Source organism: Tympanuchus pallidicinctus, unplaced genomic scaffold (genome assembly GCF_026119805.1).
Source record: "Tympanuchus pallidicinctus isolate F22 unplaced genomic scaffold, pur_lepc_1.0 scaffold23, whole genome shotgun sequence".
Classification (NCBI taxonomy): Eukaryota; Metazoa; Chordata; class Aves; order Galliformes; family Phasianidae; genus Tympanuchus; species Tympanuchus pallidicinctus.
This window is the reverse complement of record NW_026294740.1, coordinates 4,721,057-4,746,637: the sequence shown is the minus strand read 5'-3', so window position 1 is coordinate 4,746,637 and position 25,581 is coordinate 4,721,057. Positions and strand designations below refer to the sequence as shown.

Genomic DNA, 25,581 nt, shown 5'->3' with positions numbered 1-25,581 from the left:
TGGATGTGAGAAAATGAGATTAGAAAGAAAAATTCTACCACCCAGATTTGGTGACTGGGCTCTGCTGGATGTGCTCACAGGGCCATACAACAGCAGTGTCAGCATCAGCAGAGTTATGATCCCTGTGATGCCCTTTACCACACTTGGATCTTGAAAGCTTCAAAGAAAACATTAAGAATGCACTTGTGGTGTTTTCTGGGCACCTGGCTGAGACCTTCTCAAAGTGCATTCCCAAGGCTGCACCCAAGTGAATCAAAACCACAGTTCCTTCAGTGTAGGAAGAGCTCCGTTTTGCCATCCAGAAGCATGGGGATTTGGAAAGTTCTAAACTATTTTCACATAATTCTAAGCATTTCTGCTGAGAAACCTTGGAGGAATCCCTCCAAGTACAGCTTCAAAAGTTTCTGTGTATGTACGCTTTGAAAATCCTAGATCTAGTTTACTGTATATAGATATATACACGTCTAAGATAGATATCTAAATAGGTATTGAAACAAAAGTATGGTCACTTTTTAATGCTAGTTGAGATGGAGAGGTGAGACTTAAGGTCTAACCAAAAGCTTTGCTATCCCACTCACCAGATCAAACCACGTTCTGCTGCAAGAATGAACGTTACCAGGTAGACCAAAGCCACAGAATTAGCTATCACATGCTTATAGCACATCCATGGGAGAGAAAACCAGTTTTACCTTTGCCTCTTACTCTCCTGAGCCTGAAACAAGATGGACATCCACTGTGAAGGAAAACGTGCATGGCCTGAACTGCACTGCTCTCTGATCCTGCTGCTGGACCCGTAGTGAGGAAACCAAACTGCTGAAGGAAGGCAACCTGCTAACATTTGAAGAGTGAACGACTGGAAATAGCAGAGGCATCGCAAATGAGAAGCAATGGTTTTGGGATGCATATCTTAATGGCCTTGTCAGTGCTCAAGGCCCAGAGCTTGTCTTCACGTGAGTAGAAAGATGCAGAACTTACAGCTCTTAAGTCTCTCTCCAGTGACACAACCTGGAAGATTGGCAGTCCTGTGTTCATCTGAGACAGCAAGGAAAGTGAAGAGGCACACAGAGTAAAGGACTACTTACCTCTAATTACGTGCTGCTTGCTCTTGGACCAGTTTCAACACCTGCTTCGCTTTCTCAGCAATATTCCAGCTGGCAAATTCCTCATTGACCCTCTGAATGCACTACAAAAATGAGGACAGCTCTTCCCCTTCTGACTCTTTGACTATTGCTGTTTCAGAACTTAAAACGCTCTCAGTAGAAAGCCAAAGTCAATAAAGAACTGCATCTAGATTTTAATCTTTACACTTCTTTAATTGAAAAAGTCTTTTTAGCCATGCAGAAAGAAGTGCAGTAAGATCTACAGGTTCACAGCATCAATCTTAAAATGCTACTTTTTAGCAGTGGGAGCAGAGAAACACATTTTCTTCCCAGCTGTTAAAGTATCAAATGATTTCCTACTCTGCTCCACCCCTCCCCCCTCCAGTATCTTGAACGGCCACAGGAGACAAAGACACAGACAGCAGCAGACCAGGGCTTAAAGCATTAGGATACAACAGATAATTCCCTCCTTTGCCACGTTCCTATTTGTTCATTATATCTGTTTTTTTTTTTAGTGGCTGGTTCTTACCCACGTCTGACAGTGCAGAAACTTCCCCCGTGTAACATTAAGAGATGACACCATGCTAAAGAAGTTTTGCCTTTTATGTACTGTGCTGTTTCATGGACTGTGTATAAATAGATGATCCAGTTTTCCTGCTGTCCATCTGCCTGCAGCACGCGACAGTTTCATTCAAAGAACACAAATCATTCTATTTCTGTTCAGGAGAAAAACCCCACGAACATCTGAGCAGCGTCCTTGTGCACATACTCACAGGATTCAGCTCACAGGATTCTGCAAGTGAAACAGATTCTCACTGAGGATGGGGCTGCTGAGTGCTCTCCTGTTACAAACACACTGCATGGCAAAGTGCTTCACACAATACAGATTCACAGTGAAACGTAGGCCCTGAAAAACCAACGCTGTTTTTAATAATGAAGTGCTGCAATCTGTAAGGGCAAAAACGTGCTAACGTGTCTCATTCAGTTAACTGCAGGAGCTGCACTGTTGTAAGATTAAATCCATGGTGGATTAAGCTTCCTCACAACTGAATTAAACCTACATTTCTGACCATATGGTTCAGCACTATTAAACAAACAGCAGCATTGTCTGTACACGTGAAATGAGCGATGTTAAAAGGAGCTGCTTTTGCCAAGTAGAATTACAAAACCCCATAAAATAAATACTTTTATTTTGTTCTTTTACAAAGAAAAAATATGACTGAAAAGAACAGGTTTCACTCCAGCCGACGATCGACTCACACATCCAAAACCCCACTTTAAAGGTTCTCGTGGGGAAACTCCATTTCTGCGAGCGTTGCCCCAGGCAGTTTTTACAGAGCAGCTGCCACTCGGATTTGTAACACAGAAAGGCAGACACAGGAGCTGTGCTGGGGCAGCCCTGCTCTGCTGCAGAAGGAAGGATGAGGTGCTGCCACGTGCTGCACAGCTTCCTCCAAGGGAGCTTTCAAGTTCGTTGGTGATGCTAACGTGGAACACACAGACTACCTGCAGGCCTTTACTTCAGTACCTCTGCTACAGGGTAACATTTATTTTCAGTTATTTTCAAGGTATGTGTACCACAGAGAGGTCAGGAACTTGGTAGCCATCACGATTACGTACAACTGGAGCACAGGTGATGTTTGCCACATTAAAGTACATAGTTTTAAATGAGATTAAAATAATACTCCCAGCTTTTCAAGGCCTATTCATCAGAAACAGAGTACTCCTCAAGCTATTTGCCCTCAGATTTCCTTGTGAGGACTACATAGCAAAAGCTGGTACCACACAAGGCATTGTGGGCATAGTTGCTTTGCTCCTACCTCCCGGAACCGATCCAGTCTCGATAGCAGTTCTTTCCTGTACCTCCTCTCACTACAATGCATCACTTGTTAGATAAAGCTCTTGTGAAGATGACTTCTAGAAAAGAAGCAATACTCAAACAGAAACATACAGAGACAAAAGAGGCGCCCTCTGCCAGCAAAGCAATGGATGTCTTTTTTCCCCCTGCGTACCTTACATTCTTCATTCTGACCCTCAGTCCTTCAGCTGACATTCTAGCTATCACCATTTCATCAAACCTTTGCAATGGACAGCGTTCTATGTACAGAAATCATTAAAAAAAAGATTAAAAAATGTTACATCAAGTAAACAGTAAAGAGTCGTTTTAAGTAAGTTACACCAAAGAAGAATAGAAGTCACTATGAATGTATTTACACAATTGTTAAAGTACACAAATACAGTGGTAGTACAAATGAAGTGCTCTGATACTGGTTTCCAATACACAGGTTTATACAGACAGTCTAACGATGTCCTGCATGATGGAGTTTAACTGTTACGAAGGAGAAAAACTGCCCACAACTGAGAACAATTCTAGAAGTCTGCAATCAACTTTTAAGTATAGCACAGCAATCTAATGATCCAGATACAGAGAGAATAAAGAGGCTGCTGCCTTTGCAATCCCTCTAGCAGTACATTATTAACCACAGATATTTACAAGGAAAGCACGGTGAAGTGTAAAACTGTTCAAATGTTGGTGCACATGCCTAAAATACCAAAGGTTATAGTGACTGAGGAAATAATTCTCTTATGCAAACTTACATGGATCCAGCTCTGTAGCTTCCCCACTACACTAGCCAATACACACTGCCCCTCAGACCCAGCACAAGCAAATACTCAATGTCCTGAAATCACCTGAAAACAGCCAAAGGAAAATGAATTGTGTTTAATCAATGGATCTTCTGGGGGGGAGGAAACAGTGAATTTGCACAGTTTTAAATTAAAATCATTCTTCCTAAAACTTGGAAGGCCGGTAAGCCTTTAACAGTTTGGGTTTTCAGCAGGGAAGAATTTCTTGCAGTAAGTAACCTTAAACGACCCTCATATGTGCATTTTCATTCCCAGCATGGAACCTCTCATGACTCCTGTAATAATGGTATGAAGAGGACTTCTGGTACTGCTTCAAGCACTACTTGGACAAAATACTTATTTCTGCATTATGAGACTGCTTACAGTGGCAATAATATAAAGCATTTTCCATATTTAATAAGGACATTTTTGCTAACAACACCTGCAACAGTTTTTTGGACAACCAAAGCGAGCCACCCATTCCTAGCTAATGATTCTAGAAATACTCAGGTTGAATACAGTTTGGAATTAAATGTGGTACACACCTGAGTTCTAAAACTCCTCAGGATTTTATAGCAAGAATGCTTTAATTCCTTTTTGAGCCTTGGCATGAAACAGAAGGCGTGAATCAAAAGTGTGGCTGGTTTCTGTTTGATGCTAAATGCAACATTCATTCACCCAAGTGGCAACATGCATTGCCCACCTGCAACACCCTCCAACCTAACCCACCCCGAGTGCAGGAAACAAAATGGTACCAACAAAAGCAGGATTTGAAACCATCCGTTTAAACTCCAGTGTCTTTCACTTTGTTCTTCGTGTTCTTAACAAAAGAAACTGATTTTCACCGCTTCTCCTACACTGAGGCTCTCCTGGAGTCTTCCATTCTCTTTTATGCAAAAGAACATCAAGAATTCCCTTGTGTTACATGGGGAGGTAAATGGTAAGCGTGAATGAAGACATGGAACAGTAAAGTAAAACTCTCAACAGTTTTAAAAATCGTGAGAAAACCTTCTCAGTCAGAATGAGACAATACAAAGAAGTGAACGTTTAAATACAATCAGATGACTTTGATTCATTTACATGCTCCCTGCCAAACTGATTTTTTTTTTTTAAAACAAATTTCAAGTCATTGTCTTTAGTTTAGGATTGCTTGTATTCTACATTTTTAAATCAGAGAAAAGCAAGAGTTCTTTACAGAGAATTAAGCCAATAATTTTAGCAAAATGATACAAAAAACTTTCTTAAACCAAGTAAAAGATTTATAGTTACAGTGGAATAATAAAAAGGGGGTAAAGTCTGCCGCCTGTGGAGGGAAAACTGAAATGGCCATCCAGTAACAGACGGTCAACTCTGTAAACCATCTTCCTTCTCCAGCCCTGTTTCCACAGGGTTCTCTTAAGGTCACTGGGTTTCTGGCAAGTGTCCTGTAATGGCAGCTGCTGGAGTCTGTCCATGTTCCTCCAAGTGCCTTTTAAGTCACATGGAGAACTCCAGTCGTATTGTTTCCACTCTAGTTCAGGGTATTTTTGCTAGTAAAGCCATTGATAACATAGGAGATCAGCCATGCATTATCTGCCCTCCATGGCAAAATAAATGTTCATCGGTGCACAGTGGACTGGAGAACACCGGTAGTTACCCGAGCAGGAATCTACCAAAGCCAAAAACAAGACAACATCAGCACAAATCCTTCCAGTTAATGCAAGAGTGGCTCCCGACGTATTTTCAAATCGTTTGGTGTGAAAAGTGAGAATGTGAGTTAGTAATCCAGTGAGCTACATGGTGTTTTGCACCCACCTTCAGCTACACGAAGTCCCCTGTATTTTCCTCCTTTATTAGAAATTAACATGGAAAAGTTACCTTTCCAGCCAGGAGATGTTTTGAAGATAAGTAAACAGAACACAAGCATGCACAGAAGACAGACCCAACCAGATGAAATCTCTACCAGTGTGCAGAAATAGACTAAATGCACTTTTATGCACTGCAATTTAAGCAGCAAGACATATCTAAATAGCTGAACCATTAATCAGCATTATTTTAAGTTGTAAGCAGCTGCAGATTGGAACACACACGGTGAAGGCCAAACAATGCAGACACAGCCCTAAGCAGAACAGAATCTGGACTCCTTCCACACAGGTCTTTTCAACACAAAGCTGAATGTTTGCTTTTTTTTTTTATTTTGGAACAAATTCTTATTTTTCAAACAAGCTCTGATAAGTGGAATTCAGAGTGTTAAGCTGCAATTTACAGTCGGATCTTTTCACGTTAAAACAGCTGAAGAAGCAGCCTGTGCACAGTCAGCCAAGCACACAAAGCAGGAGGAAAAAACAGAAGAGAACAGCAGGATTCTTCGGCAACTAGAGATAGAGATTAGTGCAAGCTTTGGCCTTAGAGAGGAAGTGAGGCAGCAGATGGAGTCAGACAACAGAATTTACTAAGGAACAGAAAAATCTCACGGCTTTTTTGTTTTTAAACAAGAAGCAAAGCAAAGAAGAAGGTCTTGAAATACTTAGGAAAGCTTTCTGCTATCAAAGTTCAGATTCGAACTGAAACTTGTTATTTCTGCGATGAAATCTGTTATTGCCAAAAGCAGAATGGACTACAAAGCTGGAAGTTGCACACAGCGAGGCAGAAACTTCTACTGTGCTGAACAGTGGAAAGGAGTTCTAAGTACCCAAATCCAAGTCTGCCTGCCCCTGAGATGCTCAAGTTTCAAATGATTCTCATTAGTATCTGAACATTTTTAAAAACGACAGCTCTTAAGGAATGGAGAAGAACGTAAAACAGTGAGACTTCTGTAGCAGAACATTCCATTAATGACAAGACAATCTTTGAGTAATATAGTTAGCTGACTCTTCACACAAGCGTTTTGCTTTTACAGTTCTGAAGCTGATCTGTTTTTGAGTAGATGGCACACTGCTGCAAAACGTTCCTGGAAAGACCCATGATTCTAAACCATCTCCATTTTAGAGCTGGTTACTTTAGTGCTGATGCTTGAGTGATTTTATGGACTCTTCAAGCCACTATTTTTGTCAATTCCGCTCAAAAACCCAAATGGAACAGCAGCAGTCATTCAACTTTTGGAAGGACATTTATTTTTACCTTTAGAGAAAAACATGGCTGCATCAAGCATCTGAGGCACAGCTCAGCTATGAGATGTGAGAAGAAGCAAAGACTGATGTTTCCAAATGCTTTTCCCCACCCCAGCCAAAGCTTTGGTGTCTAAGGAGAAGGACTCACCCTGTGCTGCCTTCCAACGAAAGGAGACGAGCAGCTACTTGCCATGGTGTTCGAAAGGAATGCTATTCTGAGGTAGGGGAAAAGACAGCAATTTGTAACGGTTCCAATGCCCCCGTATATAAAGATGTCTACAAATACCCAACCTAAATCGGCAGTTGCAAACGTATCTTTTGAAGAGCTCTGATTTCAGATTTCTATCAGACATTTCTACCATATTAAGAGATACATACAAGGAACAAACCGTTAGTCTTCAGAGAAAGCAGGTATGATCAGAAGAAAACGCAGAGTACGATGCCTACTAAGATACGTGTATGGAGAAAGATTTGCTCATAAGGAGATGGAAATTGCAAAGGCACTGGGAGTATGTTGCCTCTGCCCAGTGAACTGGCACAGCACTTCAGTTTCTTGATGCCAGTGTTGGCTCCGGTTTTCTAATAACCTCTATTTTCAAGGAGAAATATTTGAACAGGTCTTTGTGCAGCACTCCAATCTCTTCTTCCAGATAAGGAGAGATATATCTCCGTTACCAACAGGAATTATAACAGCCTTGACTGTCAGGTGCTGAACGTGCCAAACTCAGGAGAAAAAACCAAAGTAATATTGAGGAACTTACTGTGCACCGTGAGCAGTCCAACTGAAGCAGGCTTTCACAGGACCAAACCTCTTGTGAATGGAAATGAAGGTTACTCACCTGCACCTACACTCCTGAGATGATCACTGCATACTCACACTTTTGTGACGCAGTCTGTGCAGTCTGGACTGACAGAACTGATTCAAAGCAGTGTTCATAGGAATCCTCATGCCTTCTTCACTAAGTTTTTCTTTTATGTTTCACAACTGCCTACCCATAGGAGACTTAGTGACTCATTCATAGAGAGTTAGAGACTCATTCACACCGTTCAATAGTACAAGAACCTTCAAGCAGCTTGAAGCTCTGACCGCTCCTATCACACTGCACTGAGTAATTTAGGTTTGCTTTGGCTCTGAACATGCCACCGGGAAAGGAATCCAGTTCTTTCTCACAAATACAAAGGGAACAGATGATCCTCTATGTCTTTCAGAGGCTATCTCAATGGCTGTCTTTGCTTAGATCTCTGCATCACTCCTCCCCAAAGGTGAGTATTTTAACTCCGGGCAACAGGAGCTTCATGTCTATTTTCTGCATAAACTTAAGTTAGAACAATAACTGTTGTTGCCAAAATTCTGCTTCAACTAAATCAAAGTGATCTCTCATCTTTCAGACAAACTAAAAAGACCAAGATGAAACCTCACCATACATCATGTTCTCCCAAGCACAATTTTCACAGCTCTTCCGTTACTTTTAGTTTCTCAGCAGTTCAAGATACTGAAAACTGAGCTGGACAACATTCCAGCACCCATCTCATCCATGAGATGAAAAACCTTCCCTATTCCTTTTAAGTACTGCATCATATACATATTCAAGGATGAAATTACACCCTTCCATTATGACATCACACTGACCTTCACAACACAGAACTGCAGCCTCCTCCATCACTACCTATCACAGATATAGTTTCCATGTATGAGACAATGGGCTCCACTTCCTAATTATGACCAGATTTTGGAGTCCTGCCTTACACCTTTTATTTCATTAGGCTTTATTATGTGACTGCCCAGCTCCCACCACCATTTATCATCATCAAACCACCTTGAAAACCTGCAGCTTCTTAACTGCTGCATTCACTCTCTACCACCAGTAAAGTACAAATAGCACGTGCAGCAGAATTCCTCATTTCACAGGTAACACTAAGTTTCACAACCCCTTTTTGGAGACGTGCTAGTTGGTATTCGAATAAACTCCTCTCAGTGCTACAAAGCACTAATAGCTTTAATGGGGATGGCTGAGGTACAGTGCCTTGGAGGTGGAAATATGGCTATGGTGCATTTTGCTATTCTTACCAACCACTGGCTTTCCATGAGTGTCAAATTTCTCTATCAGATCTATTTTTTTTGCAGTGGAAGTTTGGTTTGCACCATCTACATTCCTAACCTTTGTTTTCAGTTTCAGCCCAAACTGATTTAAAACTATTTGAGAAAAAAAACCAAAAAGAGTAGGATAGACTAAAAACATGAAGTCATCTTTACCACCACCACCTCACTCAGTGACACCTGCGTGCTTCCATCACCAAGAGTTCAACAGCAGCAGCCCTTTCTCTGGGAGCGGAGATTATAGACGCAGTGTTGCCTCCAAAGCACCCAAGTAAGGCAACAAAAGGAATCAATCCCCTTACAAGTAACAGAACACTTAGATTTTAACCCAAGGCATCTGTAAATCTTGACAACAAAGTTTAAAAGTTGCTTTCTACCTGGAGTGTGGTCTAAGAACTTCCTGAGAAAGGAACGCTGGTAGCTTATTTTCTCAAGGTTCCCAAAGGAAACTAACATATCTGAAAGCAGACATGGATAAGCAGTTGCTGTTCTTTACTGTTTTCATGAAAAGACATTGAATACCTTTTTTTTTTTTTAATCAAATATTCTTTCCACCTACTCAAAATTGTCCTTTATAGCCTTGCCATGCAAGCTGGATACTTGCTATAGCTATAAAGTAAAATTGAAGTCTACCTCTCTTGCCTTCTCAATCTGACAGGTCCATGGGAAGTTGTTCAAGTTATATTCTGGTTGCATACTGTTATTCAGCCACCACTAATGGTCAGCAGCTGCTCACTGCCTTGCTAAGAACTAAGGGAAAATGACAGGTGATGAATGATTAATATAACAAACCCAGAGAAGAACCAGACTGGCTGCTATTGTAATGAAGTCAAATTCCATACTTGGAGTGATTCCACGCTTGAAGCAGAGTGCTCAAGGGTGGGTACAGAGATATGCAATCTCACCACAAATTATATAGCTGGCAATTTAAGGATCACTCAAAAAAAAAACCCCATCCATATTCCTACACAATCTCAAGAGTATGCTTATTTTACAAATCAGACAATCAAAACTCAGATGGGCTTGCAGATGTGTGTTTCAAACCTTGTAACACAGAAAAAATGCAATGTGTGCGCTGAGCTTGAAGTCAGTACTACAGGAAAAAAACCCTCTAAGATACATTCAGATTAATCAAGTTTAACTGCCTACCACAGCCAAGTAACATAATTACACTTACGTGTTACACCCTTGCCTGACTGGCAACAAAGTACCTGAAATTTGCTTAGATCGCCAGGGACATTCATACTTCAACAGGAAACCATCCTTACAGTGGAGCAAATATCCAGGACCATGAGCTCACAGAACAGCCAAGGTCAGAATGGACCTCTAGAGATCATCCCATCCAATGACACAGCCCAAAGCACAGCCAGCTGGAGCAGCCAGCTCAGGACATGGAGCAATGGGGCTCTGAATATTCCTGAAGACACTCCACAACCTCTTAGGTGAACCTGTTCCAGTGCTTGATCACTGCCATAGCGAAGGTCTTTTCATGTGTAAGTGACATTTCATTTTACTCTGTCCCCACTGCCTCTCACCTGTTCACTAGAGAACACCAAGGAGAGTCAGGCTGTGCCTTCTCCACATGGACTTACGAGGTTTTGATGCATATCTGATGTTTATCTACCCTGAGCCTTTCCTTCTGTAGACTAATTGAATCCAGTGCTCTCAGCCTCTGCTCCTATTTTAGATGACTCCTTACTCATCTTTTTGGCCCTACCCTGACCTTGCTCCTCCACAATGCTCCTCTCCTGTACTGAGGAGCTCAGAACTGCAATGGTGCTTCCAAAACTCCAGATCTGTATTTTGCCATGCTCTATAGCACAGATAACCAGCACCTAAGTATGCACTGTTCTGCCTTCCTAGTTTGGTACTTCTTTTAAAAACACCTCTGCCTTGAAATACTACTTTTGGTGGCAAGAATTGTACTTCAGTGAGTAACTTATACTGGCAAGACCTGCCACCAAAGACAACACAAAGCCTTACCTGTGAACTATTTTCATCCAGCCATTTCTGCTCCTGCATTGTTTACTCCTTGTGCAAGTTAGTGCAACTCATTGTTTAACTCTTCATTCAGTTGAAAATTACCCCAAAAACCCCACTCCACTTTTGCTACAGCACAATTGGTTTTCCAATCCAATTCAGCCTCTACTTGCTTGAATGAGGAATCACATTACTGCACATACAATTCAAGCTACCAAGTCATCCAGATGAGATGATCTGCAGAGGTCCCTTCCAGCCCTTCTGTGATTCTGTTGTTTTAACATCATCTCCATTACCACCCAAGGATCTGAAACGTACGGAAATCCAAAGTAGCACAACTCCAATCCAAATTACTGACATCCTGAAGTTCAAGCCAGGCCCACTGCTAAAGGGATACATGGCACCATCTGTACTTGGAGCCCTTTGATGTGGATATGCCTAAAAGCACTGAAATAGTTTTACAGTTTCCAATTTCTCATTTGGTTTTTGGCCTGTTTCTATCCCCATTATACAGCTGAGGGAAGGAAGTTTCCTTCTTTCCTAAAAGCATTTTGAAATCGATTAAAAAAGAAAAACTTCTTCAGTATGAGTATTCGTCATCTTTGCATTCTTTTTGCAACCTCATTCCATCTCACAGGCTTTTATTTTATTCTCAGAAAGAGAATGAAGCCAGCTACACATTTATATTTTACTAGATTCCATAATCCTTCCGCTGTCTGAACTTTTTCCATTTATGCTGCAGGCCACAATGTCAAATCCATGCACAAAAACCAACACCTTGCCCCTTCAGTCTTCACACCCACCTCATCTTTATCTAAAAGAAAGCTCTCTAGAGTGCTAAGGATTTATGTATAAGAACATGTATTATCCAAAATACTTAATTCTGCCAATTAAATTGTGAAATCTGCCAATTAAAAAAGTGAAAGGGAACTGAATTTATTTGTATTAACAGCTCTGACAACAAGGAATAGCATCAGTTCACAGCAAAGATCATGTAGTTAGATCTCCAGCACAGTGCTGAGGAATTAATTGAAAATCTGTAGGGAACTGCACCAGTCCTCCTAACATTCTGCTCTGTTGCAGTGCACCAGTGCAGGTGAGGTTGAAGATAAGTGATACAAAGCCAGGCTACTCACTACTTAGTCTATGTAAATACCTTAAAAAAAATTCAGGAACAGAATGAGACACCTAAGATACATTTAAAATATTTGCCAGTCTTAAAACTAAGATCTCAAAATCAATGAGGATAATTTCAGTGCAGACTACAGCTATGAATCACTGCATCGCTCCTGCTCCTGCCATCTGCTTCAACTGAGCCTCCTGTGACCTCTCTATCACTCATGGATGTGGCTTCTTATCTGCTTGGAACTGAAGTACTGCACTACAGCATTTCTTGATTTCTACTCTTCTCTGTTTTTTAACCTATCATTCGTTGTCTACTCTGCACCAATAATCTCTGCTCTATTCAATTGGAAACACGACTCTCACCAACTGGAGGACCTGTAATTTAGGGTAAATCTTCTTCTAGGTTTTTGCACAATGCATACACCAATGACTCCTTTTGTACTTTGAGGATTTTATGCTTTTTGCACAGGACTATAAAAACAATAAGAAATTACAGCAGTCTACACCAACATCACAAACATTCAGACCAAATTTCAAGTATTTATTCAACTCAACATGGTCTGAAAAAATCAGTATGAGATCACAAGAATTACTCGGTACGTTCACCTGGCAAATTAACTGCATCAAAGCACACCCATTTTTTCCATGACACAAGAATTATTTGTTACCTGTGAAGTGGACATGCGAGAGGTGTCCTGGCGGCCCGTTAAGTCAGACGATGAGACATTGACAGGGGCACCACGGTGCAACCTCATACTCACTTTTCTTTCTCGTTCCATACCAGACACTGGTCGAGGAGATGTGTTGGCTGCAAGAAAAAGTGCATTCCAATTTTCAGAATGAGGAATGCAGTAAGAATGCAGCTAAGGAAAAATTACGCTGTTTGCGCATGTAAATTCTACAAGATCAAACCAGAGAAATGAAGGCTTTCATCTTACATTCACAGATAACTCTAAGTAGCAATTGGCAACGAGTGTGTGCAATTTCCATAGATTGAAGGTAAAGTTAAAAAGGAAAAACAGAAAACAGTCAGGCAAACAAAAAAGTCCAAATGCTGACTCACTCAAACAAACACCACTCCCATACCCTCATTTTATTTTCAAATTCCAACGACCAGGAACAAACTGCAAATTAGAGCAGTCTGAGAGGTGCATCTGCCCACGTATTTGCTTACTTACCAGCATGTGAAGTTGGGGTAAGAGGAGTAGAAGGAGCTACATCTTGTGTTCCCCTCAGCCTGCCAGAAGCAGTGGAGGGCAATCCACGCACAGCTGGGTTCCGTGTGTGCCTCAGCCTCTCCTCTCGTTCTCTCCTTTCACGTTCAGCATCTTCAGCCCCTCTGCTTGCACCCTATGGGTCAGGACTAGTGAACAACTTAAGGGATTACTGAGCTTACAGCTATGCAGTTGGATAAACACTGACAATAAAGAACTGAAGTTTGAAGAACTTGACATTTGATTGGGTATCAACACCTTGGTAAGATTTCTTGAGAACAATCAGATTCAATTCATAGAATTGCTGGGAGAGCCTTTAAATGGCTAATGCACACACATGCTGTTATGGCAGTTGGACACTTCCTAAACTGCTGCATGTGACCTGTGCTAAAGATCAAGACAGGAGAAAATAAGAATTGAGCTACCAATGTGGCAACTGCCTGAAAGGAAGGACCTTAAGAAGCCTCCTACCCTGACAATCCTGTAACTACAACTTTGGTATTAAATCCCCATCTAAAGCCTCCTGTATGTCCTGCTTCTCCCTACTCCCCCCTCCCCTTGTTTTTAAGGCAATAAACCTTCTGGGACAAAACACACTTTAGGTATCGGTTAAGAAATCACAGTGTGATAAAAAAGCAGCATTACAAGAAATGGTTTTAGAAAGCCATGCCAACTACTCACAAATTTCAGCATGTTCCAGTCAAACACATAGTCATAGGAGAAGCCTTGTCTGTGGAAGAGGTTTCTGAATAACTGCCTTAGGTAAGAGTAGTCAGGTTTGTCATCAAAACGGAGAGAACGGCAGAAGTTCAGGTATGTGGCAAATTCAGCTGCAATAAAACAAAGCCTGTTTTTCTCTTTCAGCTCCACATTTGCTTTTTATGATTCAGAATCATTAAAAACAACAACACAATCTCCCAAACATAAGAATACTGAAGTAATACTGGACATGTACTGAAAGTAACACTATTTCCCCTCTGCCAAGTATGGTCTGAAAAGAAAATTATCTGTCTATCACAGATTAGGCACAGACTCCATTTATCAACAGTAGGGAGGACTGCGTGAGGAGGAAGAAGTTTAAAACTACATTGCAGCAAAGACACCATTTACTTGCCTTTCTCTGCTCTGAATGCATTAAACTTAATGTACTGCAGGGCACAGAATTAGCATTCCTTTGCTAAAATACCAGCTGTGCAGCAAAAGCAGAACATTGTTGTGAATTCAGTGCTCCAGAGATACATCAGTGTCAATCTACCAGCTCTTGACTTCAAGGCTTTCCAGCTAAAATGACGTATTAATAATTCACATTAAGTAAGGAATTCTAGCAAACAGCACAAGAAAAGTTGGCTATCTTCTGACTGTTAACCCCAGAGGAAAGAAATAGTTAATGAGTAAAAGAACATGAACAGGACTTTTGAAACACTCCAAAGAAAATAAGCTTTCATACAACCCTAATCATAGCTACAGTTCCATCATCATTCTTAGTTGACAAAGGACAGAGCAAGGAAAGAGCAGAGAGAGACCAGGTAAACAATATTCTCTGAGGGTAACTAATATTTTAACAAGGTTTAAAACATAGTTATTATTCTGCGTGGATCAGAAATTCTTATTTATTATCATGGTGTAAATACCAAATTAAGAAACAGAGCTTTGAGGGACGATGCCACGATTTGGAGAGATTCTTACAGCCCTCAGATACTGGCCATGGTCAGACTGCATGAACTTGGAATGACAATTCCAGAACAACACAACTGCAATAGGAGCAACTGACTGCACAGTCTGGTTTATCCAAGAAAGAACATCCACACACGAAGAGATGGGCAGCTTCTCAGAAAGTTATTTAGCTGTCAGAGTCATCCAGCCAGTATCTATGCATGCACACACACCACAGCACAGATCGCACACACCATGCTATCTTTCAAACTCAAGAGCAGCACAGTGATTGCTTGCTAACACTTAAGACAGAGGCTAAGTAGAAGCAGTCTAAGAACACAAAGATTCTTGTCTTGAAAGCACGGTGTCGTTACCATGAGTGTGCTCAACTGTAGGAAAAAAGTCAAGACAACTGTAAATATGCTTCAAACATTCTGTCAGAGGAGCTGGACAGCATAAGTAAAAAAGAGATACCACTAAAAAACGAACATGTGGGCCTGGTGCCACAAAAGAGCAACTTACAAGGATATCCTTTACACAAAACCTCAATGGGTGTAGACATTTTCTTTTCACTGATACGTTCGTATTTCTGTCTCTTTGTTGCTGCTTTCAGTCCCTGCCAGGGGAGGGAGCCCAGGTTAAAATACATCAGTACATAGCCCAAGGACTCCAAGTCATCTCTGCGAGATTGCTCTACAACAGCATAAAAAAGTGGACTCATTAGGTTTCATTATCTAGTGGAAATAAAACAGAAGACTGAGCAATAACGTGTCAAAAACCCTTAAAAAACAACAGTAGATGAAACATGACGTTAAACTCACCCAGCACTAGAAAAATAAACTATCACCCTTGCAATTACTGAAGAAACGTTTTAATTCCTTAGAATTACAAACTGAACCCCACCCCAAGAGGCACAAACCCCAGCAAACTGTGTCACGAGTGCCAGAAACAGGGACTGTCCTCTATGCCCCCAAAAAGCAACATCAACTTGCACTGGAAAAGGTCTGATTCATTGCTCTTCCCTGCTCACCAATTCCAAGATGAGTGTTGATGGATGCATAACGGGCAGTTCCTGTTAGGTTTTTGTTCTCACGGTATGGGATGTGTTGGTGAGTTCTGGCGTCCCGATACTTCTTTGCTAATCCAAAGTCTATGATGTAGACAAGATTGCCTTTCTTCCCCAGCCCCATGAGGAAGTTGTCCGGCTTCACGTCTCGGTGAATGAAATTCTTAGAGTGAATATATTCAATTCGACTGATCTACACACAGAGGACAAAAAGTAATTGAGATATCAGTTGTACCCTTGTCTCTCAGAAAAACACCAGCAACGTTATCACTATTATCACATCATCTTAGTGGTAAACCAGATAAAGATGATTTTATTGCAAAAGGGCATCAAAGAGAATAATTTAGCAGACAATAAATATGCCTTCCCTGCAGCTCTTCCTCTGTGTCTATTTTACATTTGTTTCTAAAAACTTCCTTCGCATTTGAGCCATAACAGCAGGCTTGCAAACTGCTCACATCCAGTTTTAAAACCAAATCAAAACTCTGTACCTACTTTTGATACAACATTTTATATTTAACAAAACTCATTTTGAGTCCCCCCCTCTAATGATACATCCTATTCACCTCTAAATAAATATAAACAAAACATTAAATAAAACACAGCTGCCCGTGGCCACTCAAGACATTTTAACCTTAACATACTGCACAGTCACAAACAACAATGCAGTTCCCTACCATTTGGTCAGCAAGTAACAACACTGTCTTGAGACTAAACTTCCTTGAACAAAAGTTGAAGAGGTCTTCAAGACTCGGTCCCAGCAGCTCCATCACCATGACGTTGTAATCCCCCTCAGCACCACACCACTTAATGGTGGGGATACCCACTGGAAAAAAAAAGGAAAGTTTATTAAGCATAATAATTTCATTTATGAAGTTGGTAAACACAGATCTTCAGAGCTCTTTAGATGAACTCCAAGAGTCATTACTGTCAATGTGACCCTTAATGTTTCGGAGGCATTTTGAAATTAAGTGTTTGATCCCTTCACAGCTGGACCAAAACAAAACTGGAGCTCAGGAGATCTGACAACAGCTGCCTCCTTGCCCACTTCCCTTCCAGCCTTTGTGTTTTGCTTGCAGCTTGCAAGCAGCCAGTGGTTTTGCTGGATTTCAGCCTCAAGAGCTTTGCACGTATAAACATTCATGGAGTCTCCAAAACAGCAATAAGGAGAAAATCAGAACCCTGAAAATAAAGACTGACAAACCACTGAGTTTCATTGCTAGAAAAGGCTTTAGAAATCAAATTATTAGTTTCAAAGCCTACAAAACCAGTGCAAAGTACCTCTCTTTTAGGTTACAATTTGGAATGCATTTTCACCCTTGCTTCACGTTCTTGCCTTCCCTCCAGTTCAGTGACATTTGTTGGTTGGTGAATCCCTACCAAGATAGCATTGTTCATGAGAAACATTACGTACTGCTATACATCTAGATGGAAAATTAAAGTCAGCTTCACTTCATGGAGAAACTTGGGAAAATTATTCCACAAAGAACTGAAAAAATGCTCAGATGTCTTGAATTAAACCTGTAGATAGCCTCAGTCAGGATTTCAAATTTCTTTTCTTTGATTAATTATATGCACTTTAGAAGTTAAGTGGTATAGAAACACTTCCAGAACCACAGAATGGCTTGGGTTGAAAGGGACCTTAAAGACAACCCAGCTTATAGTCACCTAGACTGTAATCATTTAGAATTTTCACTCTTATTTACTGCAGATTACCTTTTCCTAAATTCCTTTTACAGAAAAATCCTTGTCTGGACCATTACTAAACTTCTGCCACCTACCCCTGCACTGTTCATTCTGAGAAGAAGCCAACATGGCCTTTGCAAACCCATACAGGAAATATTTTACCCCCCATTACACGCAGGCTGTAATGAGATTTAAATTGCAGAACTGTCAATCATGACTGATTTCTCCTGTGGGTGAGGATAAATGCCACACAGATACTTCTCCCCTGTTCTCTTCTACTAATGCCATTGTATCTTAGAACACCTACTGCAAGGAAGTATCTCAGATGAAGGAATGCTACCACATGAAACAAAAAACTATCCTGAATTTACTACGTTTAGAATTGTGCTCCTGCATCAGAGCAAACCAGGTTAAACCCTACCTCACACAAGAAATGAGGCAGTGCTCTTCGCTTATTCTTCCACCTTTCCCACTACTGAAAGAGCTCTGAGCCATTAAATATTACAGGTGGCAGATACATCAAATACAACATAAAAAAAACAACTGCTGAAGAATGAAAGTTTGCTTGCCTCCACCCTGCATCATTTTGTAGATTTTACTCTCAATGTGGAGTTGAGGGTGTTTGGTTTTCACACATTCCAGCTTAATTGCAACCTCCTCTCCGGCAGCAATATCAGTGCCTAAAACAAGAAAAATGTAAAATATTGGTCAAAGTATTTTTAGGGTGAGTTTCCTTCGTCAAGACTGAAACAAAACAAACAAGTTAATTTTCAATGGCAAAGATTCAGAGGTTAAGTCACTGCAGATTAGCAGCTTATGAGAAAACCATTAGAAATTGTAGCTCAGGAAACCAAGAGCTGCTATCCTACACAAAGCAACCAACAGGGCTGTGCCTTGAAAGGAGTCCCTCCACTTCCAGCTTGCAGTGCTCAGCATGATTTTTAAGTGTGGTGAGTATCCCCACCAACCCACGGAGTTTTTGCTCCAGTTAACAAGGAACCTAAACTGATTTACTTCATCACTTCTGAAGATGAAGCATCTACAGGGAAAAACCTCCCAATCTTAAACTGGTAATGAGTCCAGTAAAGCCAGCACAGCACAGCAGCTCTACTTAAGAACTGTAAGAAATAGGGTTTAGTTTTTTTGTGTGACACTTCTCAGCTACACAGCCAACTCCCTACTTGCAGAACATGGCTCTCTGCTCCATTACCTCATAGTTTAGGATCACATGAGGTGCCATCATCTGTTATTTGTTCTTATCTCTGTTTCCAAAAGCTTCCTTGGAGGTCTGCTTTTTGTTAGCAAAGGAATACGTGATCACACTGTGCACTCTTCATGGCATCCAGGATTTCACAGACTTCTGCAGTATTTTACTCTTTTATAACTCATCAGTGCTCAAAAGCCCCCCTCATTCTTCATGCAAATCATTTTTACTGTTCTATTTATTCCTTGTTTCACTCATTTTCATCACTTCCAGCTCAATAGTGCCCACTCTGAGGGTCACACACCATGACTAAGAGACAAACACACAATTACCATTTTTCCTGCTTATCTACATTTTCCCCACATGCTTTTCTCTGTTACTGAGTACCAGGCCACATTCACAGAGCTATCACTGCAAAAATCATCTTCTTGGGATTAAAGAGCAACTTCAGAGCTCTATCATCTCGTGGCATACAGGCAGTTTAACACCACAGATTTCAGTGACGTGCACTGAATTTCCTGTTGTTTCACTGCACGTCATTTGAAACTGACATCTTCCCAGCCTTGCAGTTTGCAATTAGCGTTATGAATACAAACATATTCATGCTGTTATTCAGCTGTGTTACCTCAGAATTCCATCCGTCCTCAGATTCATTCACACCGAGTAACATTGGCTGTAACACACTGCCACAGAACTCAAACTCTGTTAACCAAACCTTTTGCTCTACCCTCCACTTCTACCTTTAAAGCAATGTTTAACTCGTATACAGATTCAGCTTTCTGCACCTTCATTTCTTGTTCACCACCAGCAAGGTTAATTAGGGTAACACAGGCAGATCCATTACCTAAGGATCAAGGCAAGTTGATTTCATAGTGAAACTACTTCACCTGCTCTCGAGCACTCGCAGGGTACAAACAACGCCTCTAACACTCTCAATGAGTAACCAAGGCTCCCAATGAAACCTCTTCCTCATTTTCTTCATATTTCCCCCAAGTCTTTGAGGAAACAAAGAACATGAAGAAGTCTGAATCTACAGGGAATCCCCACGGGTTTCTGCCTGCTGAAGTGCAAACATCACGACCCTTGGAAGGAATGCTCCTCGGGATGCCTCAAACAAGGCACCCGACAGAACGCAGACTCACAGCCTTGGTGTGAAAACCAACCATACGAGCTGCTCCTGACAGCTCTTCTCTGCCATTCAATCACACTGATGCCAGAGGGTTCTCAAAGGCACGCAGACAGCTGCAGACATCTGAGCCTGACCAGGGCAAGGCCTGCAGGAAGGAAAATCAGGACTTGCTGCATTTCCTACCAAATCCTGCTCACTGCTGCTCACCAAACCACGGTCTCAACACAGGAGATCATTTCTTGGGACATCTGCTCTTCCCAAGAGGCCTGCATCACCTGTGATGGAAAAAGTCCTTAGCCAAGACTTCACTTCTATAAACACTCTCTCTGTGAAGATTTTTCTATTAAAAATAACATAATTTAAATATGAGTCTTGCAGGGAATGAAAATACAAATCACTCTCCCCAGGAATGCAACTCAAAACGTTCAGTTCCTTCCTCACACAAACCATGGCACAAATTTCTAAGATAATTCTGCAATGACAAAGGATTCGTTTCCTTTAAGAAAAATGTTAGAATAATCAGCAGTAATGACTGATAATTAAAAAGCAGCACAATGAGAAGAGGCACAGTATGGAGGCAAAATTGACGAGTCATGAAAATATTTCACTTTAAATAGGAAAATTCCAGTTGAAACTGCAAAATGCTCTGCCAAAAGGAAAAGCTTAGAGGTTATTTCACTAGTTTACAACACAAAGACCACCTCTAAGAAAAGAGATGCGGTGAAAAAGTCACGAAAGCACAGTGACTGTAATGCCTTCATGACTCCTATCTGTTTGACCTTGTGTGTGGAGCCAAACACAGATGCTTACCCCGATTCTTTTCCTGAACACTGCTCATCTTTTCTACTCTATAAGATAGCTGGCAATCCATGCTATTCTTTCCTCTGCACAGGAACTTCAGAAGACAGAGGTACACTGAGTTCTTCACTTTTATTTTCTTAAGATTGTCTATAGTGCTTCATTCACCACAGCATCTCAGAGCTCTGTGCTATGGACCCTGCTCTGCTAAGTGAGCCCAGAAGAGCTGTAGTATTTCCCTCCCAAGCACAAAACAGATGGAAGCTCACAAATGCACTGAGAGCCATCAGAAATAATTGTACTTTAATTAATTGATCCTAAGCTCTGAAAGAATGCAAGAAGTAAATTGTGCATGGCTACGTGCACTGCCTGAACGACCAAGCAGAGCCCTTTTGTTGTTAAACACATTTCATTATCACCAAAAGCACAGATTTTGAAAGCCTCTGTTTTGCCACAAACGGCTGGCAAAGCAAACCATCCTCTTCAGAAGACCACAATATTTAAGTTCTCGACACAGCGTTTTCCCTTGGAAACAGATAACTGTGCCATTAGCTGGATCTTCAAGGCAAATCCTTCTCTGCTAGCGGATGGCTCAGGAGTCACACTTGTAATAAGATGCAATTATCAATCCACGCTGATTACTTAAGAAGAACAAAATTTGAGGCATGCACAGTGCTCACAGTGAGAACTAATTGTAGATCTGCACTGAGAATATAGGGATAAGAAGGACAACACCTGAGCATTAGGAATTCTTGCACAAAAAGTTGCAGGAATAAAGAGAGAATTACTGACACCTGAAAGCCTTTCCTACTGCGGGCTGCATGCATTAAGATAAAAGTGACAGATGAAATCATTTCCCAGCCAGCTTCCATACATGGCAGAGTAACAACCCAGTCCTTTAGCTTCTCCCCAGCAGTTAATCTAGATTACAAAGTATCATTTATCCTACTTGCACTTTAAAACTGTACTCTTCACCATTTAATTTTCAGCAGTCAAATCTTTGGTAGGAACACCTCAAATCACAGCAACATGTTTCAGACTTTAACTGCTGCCTTAACGCAGCAATGGTCGCTAATAAAAATTTGGCATAAGTGTCACCATCTCCTCTCTCACAGCACTCTTCATTCTTTTACACAAGCATTATGGAGAGCACGAATCACATCCTCTGCCTCTATACAACCACATGGCTGGAAACATGGAATCTTCATCAGGAAGATGGTCTGTATTATGGATAAGCAGCGTTTCATTACCCATAATCAAGAAGCTTCAGCTAATAAATTATTTCAGAAGACAAACTGTGCACTGCGACACAAAAAGGTATCGTTGCCTGGAAGTAAAATACACTGATGTTCTGTGTACCCCACTAAATATACCATACATGAGCTAGGGATGTTTTCACTCTCTAGACATGTGGATTTAACCTACTTTAACACCTGCAAGTTCCTCCCCTCCAGTTATTTGTTCTACTTTCCCGGGTTACCTCAAGTTTCAAACATAAAATGCTCATTCCTATACGGCAGCATAAATATCTGCATCTGTAGAGAATATTTATGTACATTTAATGTATTTCTTACAGTTTGGCAGTTTGTAGAACACTGTGACTATCTTCAGCACACCCATTTTCAGAACTTGGTGTGCCCATTGCCTGCTGGCACAGCTGGAACCATCAGCAGTGAGCCATTACGACAGAGAGCTCCATAAACCAGCAGGTAAAGGCAGTCCTATCCCACAGACTTCACAATCACACAGAAATTGCAGCAGCAAAATTAGCTACACACCTTAGGACACAAGGGCAGCGTTCAAGCAAGAGGATAGCTTAACAGTACTGATTTTTTATTTTTTTTTAAGGATTTGATGCATTTTTAACTTGTCATCACTTAGTTGGGTGGTATTTCTTTTTAGGCCTTGTAGGAGAAAGCAGCATCCCTGTGACAGCGATTTTTCCCAGTGCGCTGCAGTGATATTTAATGCTGATGCTCGTGTTTCTTTCCCCAAACCTTTTCCCCTTTTACAGACGAGACAAATAACAGACGCCCAAGGTCACCAAACAACAACGTTAAGAGACAGCCAAATAATCCAGGAGTCCTGACGTCCACGCTGTCTAAATTAGGACATGATGCGAAGAAAACATCGCGCTGTGCTGGCAGCGAGGCACGACGCACCAGTGGCCCTTTCCCGGCGGGCAGCGCTACCTGAGCTCCGTCAGGGTGAGGCGAGGCCCCGCGGGTCGCTCCCTGAGGGCCGGGAACGGGCACGAGAGCGGCTCCCAGCCCGGCCCCAGCGCTCTCCACGGACCCCCCCCGGGTACGTCCCCAGCGAGCCCCGCTCCTTACCCAGGTAAATGTCGCCGAAGGAGCCGCTCCCGATCTTCCGGCCCAGTCGGTACCTGTTCCCAACCCTCAGTTCCATGGCGCCGGTTCGGTTCGGCCGCGACCCGGTTCTGTCGCCCTGCCCACCCTGCAGGCCCGCGCTCTTCTGTCTCACAGCCCCGCCGTTCCCGGTGCCATCGCGGCCTCAGTCCCACCGCTCGGTGCTGGCGAGGCGGGCAACACCGCCCTCGTAACTCCTGAGAAGGATGGACGCGGATTCCCCACAACGCCGACCCCTCAGCAACTCCGGCCCCGAGCGGCCATACTGCGTGACCTCACTTCCTTAGCAACGGGGGCGGGGCGCGCTGCCTGTGGCGTTGCTAGGGAGCCGCCATATTGCGTGACCTCACTTCATTAGCAACGGGGGCGTTGCCGGGGAGCGAGGGTGACGTCCTGCTTCCGCGGACCAGTTTGGCTGCTCATCTGCCCTTCCCGCCGCGCTCCGTAGACCGCGCAGCCGGCCCGCCAATCGCTACCGCGCATGCGCTTCCTCCCCTAACCTGTCTGCTCCGCCAGTGTCTATGGTCTCCGGTCCTCCAGGCAGTACCACGCATGCGCGTACAACGCGGTAATGGAGTCTCTTTGCTTTTACCGCGCTGCGCCGCCAGTCTTCCAAGATTTATGGTTATCAGCCCTCCAATTTCCCAATGAACGTCGTCTTCGATCCTCCAGGCAATAACTTTCACAAAAACATAAAACAAACTTCCACATGCAAAATAATCTTTTTTTTCGTTCACAAATAAAGGCAAAAAAAAAAAAAAAAAAAGTTAAAGTTCAGCTCTGTGGTAATGAGTATAATTTAGACCAAGACGTTACAAACATCTAAGAAGCAGTATTTTCCAATGCTATGGGAAGAATTAAAAACACCCTGCAGTCATTCCAACAGCCCTCGTTACCAGTTACCAGTTGCTCACTGCAACGCCTGTTTTGCAATGCAACTCCTGAGAAACGAATCAGAGAAATTAACAGCAAAGAATTGTTACGTTAAGCAGGTATTCGTTCTTAGTGACACTGGAAGCACTGTGGATAATTACGCCATAAGCGCTTCTAAGGCTTCCACAGATAGCACACATCCATAATTCCTTCAGGAAGCAATTAACACACGCACCCATCTCAAGTAATGGTCATCTATTTCATGGTTTCTGCTGCCATCTAGTAGCCTTTCGGTATCACGACAGTTCACTCGGCAGCTTCCCACTTCCTCCACCGACCTTCCTCGCCTGCCCTCTAGGTGAACTCTCTTCATTAAGGCACGCTCAGTAGACGAATGCCTATCACAAGTAATTTATAGGCACCGAACCCGTAACATTTGCCTACTGATGCACATCTGTCAGTCCCGGGATAGAAATAAGTTCAGCATCCTGTCCTTCACTGATATGCTGGAGAATCAGAAGGGAAGGAGGATAAGGGGAGTATTTCAATGCCAGCCTGTCACATCCCAAGCTACACCCAAAATAGGGCAAGTCAGCCTCGTGGGGAGGCCCTGGCCTCTTTGATGCTCAGTAAGCCCTCTCATGCCTCTTCATTCTTGTGTTTCTTTTGCTGAAGATCCCTGGTTAAAGCAGAATAGCCTCCCAGCATGCTTTCTAGCTTTTAATCCATAACTACATTCATTACTATTCACAACATCTAAAAGCAGTCGCAGTTTTGCAAGCAAGAGTGGATCATATCATGCAATTCAACAGCCATATTTATAAGGATATGCTACTAAAATATGTGGTACATTTACTCCTTCGGATAATGCTGAATGCACTCTCCATTGAATCTGAGCATCTGGAGGATGTGGATGGCATGTTCCAACTCCTAAACAGCCACGTTCTAAAACACAGAGGGGGGAAAATAAAACAGCAGACCAACCTAAGAGCCAAAGCACAGCACTGAAGCAAGGCCTGAGCACAGATGCATGCCACTCCAAGACCAGGAGCTGCTAGGAAGGCAGAGGAAAAAGAGAGCCCTCCTGCACCTGGCTTTCAATTGAACAGCAGCCCCAGGGATGCCTGATTGCTTATGGGTCTCAGGTGGGACCTGCTGGGTGCTCAGCAGCATGTAGGGTTTGAGTATTGCGTGCATGTTCCATCCATCTAGCCAAGCCTGGCTTAAGGAGAACAAAAGCGTGTGCCCTGGGAAGGGGCTGGAGGAGTCCAGAGGGTGGCAGGGGTGCTGCTCCCACCTCACCTGGCCCAACAGGCTCCTCATCTTTGTTAAGGCCTCCAGGCACCATCTTAATGTTCTCTGATAATATTTCATCTGCTTCATCCAATGAGGTTGGGCTCATTTGATTTTTGCAAAGCACCTTTAATTACCATGCAGTTTCCCTGTTGTTATAAGCAGAACCTCCACACACATTTTCAACAATCCAAGACAGGCTGAGAAAACACTGATACGGCCCACGTGCCTTCATTCCACTGTCATTACATTTATCCAGTGGTGAGATTTTGGTGCACA

At 42.3% G+C, this 25,581-nt stretch overlaps 1 protein-coding gene across 2 annotated transcripts; it reads right to left on the bottom strand.

The window, feature by feature from the left end:
* Positions 1–2,273: 2,273 nt before the first annotated feature.
* Positions 2,274–23,436, bottom strand: CSNK1D (casein kinase 1 delta). Of its 2 annotated transcripts, XM_052688251.1 has the most exons (10): positions 23,101–23,434; positions 18,206–18,316; positions 16,628–16,776; positions 15,915–16,143; positions 15,407–15,577; positions 13,913–14,061; positions 13,196–13,367; positions 12,686–12,825; positions 6,963–7,029; positions 2,274–5,373 (listed from the first exon to the last, which is right to left on the bottom strand). In XM_052688251.1, exons 1-9 carry the CDS (start codon positions 23,174–23,176, stop codon positions 6,997–6,999), a joined length of 1,230 nt encoding a protein of 409 aa, XP_052544211.1. In that variant the 5' UTR covers positions 23,177–23,434; the 3' UTR covers positions 2,274–5,373; positions 6,963–6,996. The 2 variants fall into 2 exon arrangements, with proteins under 2 accessions (XP_052544211.1, XP_052544210.1); XM_052688250.1 differs by lacking the exon at positions 6,963–7,029 and having other exon boundaries at positions 23,101–23,436.
* Positions 23,437–25,581: the final 2,145 nt, after the last annotated feature.